Source organism: Oncorhynchus gorbuscha, linkage group LG07, assembly GCF_021184085.1.
Source record: "Oncorhynchus gorbuscha isolate QuinsamMale2020 ecotype Even-year linkage group LG07, OgorEven_v1.0, whole genome shotgun sequence".
Classification (NCBI taxonomy): domain Eukaryota; kingdom Metazoa; phylum Chordata; class Actinopteri; order Salmoniformes; family Salmonidae; genus Oncorhynchus; species Oncorhynchus gorbuscha.
The window spans coordinates 19,499,429-19,507,342 of record NC_060179.1 but is presented as its reverse complement, the minus strand read 5'-3'; the positions used below and the strand labels follow the sequence as shown (position 1 = coordinate 19,507,342).

General features: G+C 42.1%; 1 protein-coding gene across 5 annotated transcripts in view; it reads right to left on the bottom strand.

The window, feature by feature from the left end:
- Window positions 1-7,914, bottom strand: part of LOC124039596 (5'-AMP-activated protein kinase subunit gamma-2-like) — a 111,878-nt gene that overhangs the window by 31,313 nt on the left and 72,651 nt on the right. For 4 of the 5 annotated variants that reach the window (XM_046355741.1, XM_046355742.1, XM_046355744.1 and 1 more), the window contains 2 exons: window positions 5,047-5,156; window positions 1,456-1,537 (listed from right to left, as the gene is read on the bottom strand). In XM_046355741.1, coding sequence (XP_046211697.1) covers window positions 1,456-1,537; window positions 5,047-5,156 — 192 coding nt within the window. Of the gene's footprint in view, window positions 1-1,455; window positions 1,538-5,046; window positions 5,157-5,660; window positions 6,862-7,914 lie in introns of those variants that run through there. The other variant, XM_046355746.1, reaches the window with a different exon arrangement.

Here is a 7,914-nt window from a genome sequence, read left to right as displayed (position 1 = left end):
TATCGTTGCTCCAATGTGTACCTGACCATAAACATCAATGCCTTTCTTAAAATCAATACACAGAAGTATATATTTTTAAACCTGCATATTTAGCTAAAAGAAATCCAGGTTAGCGGGCAATATTAACCAGGTGAAATTGTGTGAGTTTGGGCCGCCTAATTTGACAGATTTTTACGGAATTGTGACATAAAATTGAAGGTTGTGCAATGTAACAGGAATATTTAGACTTATGGATGCCACCCGTTAGATAAAACACGGAACGGTTACGCAGCTCACTGAAAGAATAAACGGCTTGTTTTTGAGATGATAGTTTCCGGATCCAACCATATTAATGACCTATGGCTCGTATTTCTGTGTGTTATTATATTATAACTAAGTCTATGGTTTGATAGAGCAGTCTGACTGAGCAGTGGTAAGCAGCAGCAGGCTCGTAAACATTCATTCAAACAGCACTTTCGTGCGTTTTGCCAGCAGCTCTTCGTTGTGCGTCAAGCATTGCTCAGTTTATGACTTCAAGCCTATCAACTCCCGAGATTAGGCTGGTGTAACCGATGTGAAATGGTTAGCTAGTTAGCAGGGTGCGCGCTAATATTGTTTCAAATGTCACTCGCTCTGAGACTTGGAGTGGTTGTTCCCCTTGCTCTGCATAGGTAACGCTGCTTCGAGGGTGGCTGTTGTCGATGTGTTCCTGGTTCGAGCGAGGAGAGGGACGGAGGCTATACTGTTACACTGGCAATACTAAAGTACCTATAAGAACATCCAATAGTCAAAGGCTAATGAAATACAAATGGTATAGAGAGAAATAGTCCTATAAATAGTCCTATAATAGTCCTAAACTTCTCACCTGGGAATATTGAAGACTCATGTTAAAAGGAACCACCAGCTTTCATATGTTCTCATGTTCTGAGCAAGGAACTTAAACGTTAGCTTTCTTACCTGGCACATATTGCACTTTTACTTTCTTCTCCAACACTTTGTTTTTGCATTATTTAAACCAAATTGAACACGTTTCATTATTTATTTGAGGCAAAATTGATTTTATTGATGTATTATATTAGGTTAAAATAAGTGTTTATTCAGTACTGTTGTAATTGTCATTATTACAAGTAATTCAAATGTTTTAAAAATAAATAAATAAATAATAGTCCGATTAATCGGTAACGGCTTTTTTTGCCCTCCAATATCGGTGTTGAAAAATCATAACCGGTCGACCTCTAGCAGGGACACACACATTTTATAATTTGCATGGACTATGTCATTTGATCTACTTTCCTAATCACCTCTCAGTTTCTATACCTCCCCTCCTTTATAGTTGTGATACCCTCATCTTTCCCTCTTCTCTATCCCAGTCTGACCATTTCTCCTTAAGAACTGGATTTGGTTCCATTCTGTTCACTATGTATGGAAAATACAGTAACATTTGACTGCAAAGAAAAATATTTTTTTTCCACTTACCGACAAAGCTCTGCTTCTTTGTCTCCCATAGTGGGGCTGCCCGCACCCCGTTGGCAACCAAGGCGAAGAAGGCCTTTTTTACCTACAGGCGAGAAGAACACACAACAATGTTTTTACAAGACTTGTTAAACATGTATTTTATAAAATGTAGGTGGAATAGAGCAGCATGGTCCACCACTTCCCAGCCCCCTCTGCCTCCCAAGCTCCCAGTTGAGGGGTCAGACAACACAACATCTCCCCCCTAAAGAGTGTGTTTCTGAGCAGGGCAGGGTTTCATCACACCTCTCTGGCTGTGTCAGTTAGCATCCACTGCTTCCTCCCAGTTACCACTAGCCACTGTGTAGTTAGATGTCTGTTAACTGGGGACAGGTATACAGTACTGTGGTCTTTCAACACAAAAAAAGAATGCTGCTGTGTGTGGTTCTGGTGGTTTGACTTTTGTTCCCTGTAAACAACAGGCAGTGGAAACAATTCTCCTAACTCAGGACAAATAAGTATCCATCTTTCCATCTACTTTCATGGAGAGAATAATGCCCCCTGGGCCCAGTTTTTCAAAAGTTATCTGGATTTTGCCTATCAGATCGGATTAAATGCATAGAAATAGAATAAATAGAACATACTTGAATGGGGGGGGGGGGGGGGGGAAGAGACTCCCATCCTATGCCTTTGCATTAATCCAATCAGATAGGCGAAATCCAGACAGCTAACCTTTGAAAAACTGGGTCCTGGACATTCCAGTTTGGTGTGATGATAAGATGGTATAAAATCAAACTCTAGTTCAGATCTTCGTATCTCTAAGCCAGAGATACCTGACTGACTGAATACATACTGTACCATGACTCCATTCACCTCAGCTGGGGGTAAAATAACTACGTAAACTCATAAGGGGCTTGTGTAGACATGCTGAACAGACACCATTTCCTCATTAGAATTCATTCCCATTAGCATTCATTGTGAACGGCTCTCCCTGAGAAGCAGGTATCTGGTAATATTGTAATCCTACTGATACTGTATATCATTGTACTGCACCTCCCAAGATACTAAATGACTTAAAACCATGACACCGCAAAGGGAAACCACAGATGACTATCGCCCTCCAAAGACAAATGCATGGTCGTCTCTCTAATTGAATGCCTCTGCCTTTTTAAAATTCATATCCAATGCTAATGGTCTGGGAATGAACACACAAGCACACTATTAAACCCCATTGTCTCCAGGCACTGTAAAACATTAATGAAAGCATCTATTTTTCTTTTGGCATTTCTGAAAGAGTAATCTTAAGAAGATTAAAGTTTAATGAGGCTGTGTAGCCATAATGAGAAGGTTCCTTTAGCCTTCACATGGAAACTTTAATCTTCCATTGAGATCAGCCTCAGTCCGTTTCTGTTCTGGGCTGCTGGTCTGGACAAGCACTCAATGAAAGACTGGGAATCGGATAAGCAACTACTACCAGACAAAACGTGGATGTGATTAGAGCTATAGAGCTGCCCGAATTCCCAATCGTTAATAGAAGTATATTCCAGGTAGCGGGAGGGAAGACCCATTTTCCTATCTTCGTTTCCTCATCCACATGTCAAATACATTCCCTATGAAGAGAAAGAACCCCCCTCATTGACTGCAGAGATTTCCTGCTAAACCCTCTGTAAAACTTGACATATATAAAAGAGAACGACAGAAGCTAAAAGACTACACAGAACTGACCTGTCAATGAAGGGGGAGGCGTTCGACTAACACTGTCTGTGCCTCACACTGTCTGGGGCACAAGGTGTGTGGGAGGGGGGGGGGGGGGGAGCCTTGATCAGAGAGCTGGCTGTCCTGAAGGAGGAATTGGGAGCCATGGACCAGAAACTAGGCGCTGTGGAGACCAGGCTACAAGCCAGCGTGAGCCAGGTGGAGGAAGTGAAAAGTATGAACAAAGTTCAGGAAGAAGAACTGAAGACATTAAAGAAGAAGGACTTAGCAGCTGGTCAGCCAAAGGTGGCGTTCTCTGCAGCTCTCAGAACGTATGGTTCTGGGAACATTGGACCCTTCACCACTGACATACCCTTACAGTACAAAAGTCTTCTCCAACGTCGGCAGTGGATACAACCCTGCTGCAGTTGTCTTCACAGCCGTGGTCAAAGGAGTGTATTACTTCTGCTACACCGTGTTCTACAACGGAAACGCCAACGCTGCCGTGTCTTTGCGGAAGAATGGACAGCTGCTGGTGTCCTCATGGGACATTAGGTCTGGACCGGCACAAGACTTTGCCAGCAACGCAGCCGTAGTGGAGCTGGAGGTGGGAGACAGCACTGAGCTCGGTGTAGACACTAGCAGGGAAGTATTTGATGATGGGGGAAACTACAACACCTCCAGTGGGTTTTTACACTTTCCCATGTAATATGAGTAACAGGTTTACAGTTCATTTGGCTGTACATAACAGAAGAGATTTTGGGACAGTATGAAAGTAAAACAAAATAAAACATTTACAAAAATAAAAAGTAGCACACTGATTAAACTGTGATGTTGAGAGAGGACCAGGTCTACTAGACAAATATATCTATTGCATTCTTGTGACCTGCGCACTAGTCAAAGGTCACGGTCTGCTGTAATAGTTGTGGTTTGATGTTTAATGAAGAACAGATTCAAGCTGTTTGACTGAGGTGTTGGTGGTTATTTGTTTGTTATTCTTCTCCATTGTTTGACTGCTGGACTGCAGCCGTTTCATTAAAGCCTTCTCACTGCTTCCTTGTTTTCACCGACATCATCTCTGTAGACCGACATCATCTCTGTAGACCGACATCATCTCTGTAGACCGACATCATCTCTGTAGACCGACATCATCTCTGTAGACCGACATCATCTCTGTAGACCGACATCATCTCTGTAGACCGACATCATCTCTCTAGACCGACATCATCTCTCTAGACCGACATCATCTCTCTAGACCGACATCATCTCTCTAGACCGACATCATCTCTCTAGACCGACATCATCTCTGTAGACCGACATCATCTCTGTAGACCGACATCATCTCTGTAGAGTGTAGTGTGGTCTAACCATGGAAGGATGAGACCTCCAAGCGACATGGTGGATAAGAGATAACACTTATCTGGATTAAAATGTAGAGCTTTTTAATTGCAGATTTCTATCAAGTCACAAGTTCAGACAAAAGCTATTTTTCTAGCCTGTGTTTTTGAAGATAAAACAGTGGGAGAGATTGCGAGGGGTTTTAAAGTGTGACAAGCTTCAAGAGAGAGGAACTGAAAGACTTTTACAAAGAGGATATCATAATAGTATATTCTGGCCTGAGTAGAAAGTCTCCAGCTAATTTCTGTGCTGCGTAGACATTTGTATCACTTTCCAAACCAAGACCATAACAGAGTTTACTTGTTTAACAAAGCAGATCAATTAGTAACCAGAGACATAGTATCATGGCTCAAGCCATGACGCAAATGCATTCGAAGTTACTAGTCGATAAAACACACAAAAAAAGTTTCCTATTGACCACATGTGTAGATGGAACATTATCAGAAGGCGGGAAAACAGAACAATGTTCTGTGACTGTCAGAAGTCTTTGTACAATAGATGTTCATGAGACGAAGCACTTACCTGCAGAGTAGTGTCAAAAACCACGAGCTTAGAGCTGGTAGGAACAATGTCGTAGCACTTGTGTGACTTCATAAAGCGCATGTAGATATCACTTTCGGATTCTTCAAAAGCTGAAAGTAAAGCACATATATGCACAAGCATTATTTAAGACACAAAATACTAGGAATGGAACAACAATGGAAATCCTGATGCCTTGTACTTTGACCAGTAATGAGGTAAAATTACTTCCACTGATTCATGGTTTGCTCTATGCACATCTTCTTCAAAGAGAATATGGAAGAGACGTGGTACATGGAGAACATTACTTCCTGGGCATTTTCATATAGCTACAAAATATGCTCTCAAAACCACTACATTGTTGTGTGAGATATCCTGGGTGTCTGATATCGCCTTTCTTCTCAAAGGACCCGAATATAAAGGGTATATTCAATGAACTAAGAGACTGGAAGTTTCTCACTCGCTGACTACTGACTCAATCTCCAGGGCCGGTTGCCATGGTAATTCTCCCTGTACTATTCAGCTACACTAAACAGACTTTTTTTTGTTAAGCTCTTGAGACAACAGAGCAGTCGTTTGTTCTATGATTGGAAGGAGCCGCCATGCTCCCCACTCACCTTCCTCAAAATCTCTCCTCAAGGAGTCTAGACGATTTGGCCGACTTAGTCTGGACGTTGCCATACATTCTGGCGGTGATTTGAACCGACACTGCAGTCTAACTGCTGTGCCGTCTGTACACCCGTCAGTGTATCAGGTTGATGCGTAAGACTGACAGCTCCACTCCAATGGCTTTCGCCCTGTCAGTTCTAATGATGGGTGAGGAGGCTATGTCAACACCTCTGCCGATGGTCACAGTCCAGCTCCATACATATCACAACCTGGGTATCCGAGCCCAATGCAGCATTGCTAAACCACAGTCAATGCCTAAAAAGGGACGTGAATCCATGTCCACGGACATTGTGCCACTTGAAATAAATCTAATGCCATATAACAACCTCTTCCATCTGCTTTGTCCTAGATGTTCGCCGCCCAACAATCCCATAATAGCTCCGTTAGACTTTGCTCCTTTGCTATGCAGAGCAGCAGGAGAATGCAGCCTTACAAACCTGAGAGAAACGAGGTGCATTTGATTGAGACTAGATCAAACTGGTTTAAGACAACCCTAATGTAGTCGGAATGTCCTCGGGGGGGGGGGGGAAACAGAACACATATAAATGTAAATGTTCAGTTATCAATAAATTAGAGTCTTGGTTCTATGGAAAACCTTGGAACTTAAACCACTATAGGTTAGAGTATCAAACAGAGGTTTTATAGAGTGCAAAACGCACATACCAACTCCCAAAATCCCTGAACACAATGGCTGTGGCTGGTGCCCAAAGCCATTGCCTCACGATCACACTCCCACCAATCTCCAAGTAAAACTACTCTGACCATCTGAGTATTTTGATGTACCACTGAGCACAGGCTTGACACTGTGGCAAGCAGCCACGTTGGCCATTCTGAGAATTGAATTAATGTAAAATGGTCTGTTTGTTTTGAAGAGCCTTGATTCACATTTGACCAACGTTGAAAGAAGGCAGCAGTAGCCTTCCATCTCACAGCCTACTGAATGATGGTTGGCTCATATGTGGCTTAACTGGAAAAACAAAATGGGGGGGGGGAAACAAATGACGTAAATAGGATTTAGTTTACCAGGTTTACCCAGATGTCTGGTGTTGATGCCTTTATGTAAACCTCTAGAGTACATCTAGGCTATTTCCATCTGAATGGAATGTTATGTAATAATGGTACCATGATGATCATTTCACATCTTCTCTGTAATAAAGGTATAGTAAAATGAGTGTTCAACCCCCCCATCCCACCCACACAGTTTTTTTGAAGCAAGCAGCATCATGCTCACTGAATGTGCTGCGTGTGCCATGCATACTGTTATGTGACACACAGAGTGAGAGCTGCTGGTACAGTGAAGAGCCTTGGGGAAACACTCAGCGCTGACTTACCTGGTTACCTTAAACATTACAGGGCACGAAGATCACCACCAGTCATGAAAACGAAGAACAAAACCATGGCTTTGTTCAGCAGGGCAGAGCGTTCAGAACTGTTGCACATACAGTGCATTTGGAAAGTATTCAGACCCATTCACTTTTTCTACATTTCCTTACGTTACAGCCTCATTCTAAAACTGATTAAATTGTTTTTCTTCCTTATCAATCTACACGCAACAGAATAAGGCTGTAATGTAACAAAATGTGGACAAAGTGAAGAGGTCTTAATACTTTCCGAACGCACTGTAGATATGTGGTGTATAGAACGGGCATGACATTATACCCTGTAGATATGTGGTGTATAGAACGGGCATGACATTATACCCTGTAGATATGTGGTGTATAAAACGGGCATGACATTATATCCTGTAGATATGTGGTGTATAGAACGGGCATGACATTATATCCTGTAGATATGTGGTGTATAGAACGGGCATGACATTATATCCTGTAGATATGTGGTGTATAGAACGGGCATGACATTATATCCTGTAGATATGTGGTGTATAGAACGGGCATGACATTATATCCTGTAGATATGTGGTGTATAGAACGGGCATGACATTATATTCTGTAGATATGTGGTGTATAGAATGGGCATGACATTATATCCTGTAGATATGTGGTGTATAGAACGGGCATGACATTATATCCTGTAGATATGTGGTGTATAGAACGGGCATGACATTATATCCTGTAGATATGTGGTGTATAGAATAGGCATGACATTATATCCTGTAGATATGTGCTGTATAGAACGGGCATGACATTATATCCTGTAGATATGTGGTGTATAGAACAGGCATGACATTATATCCTGTAGATA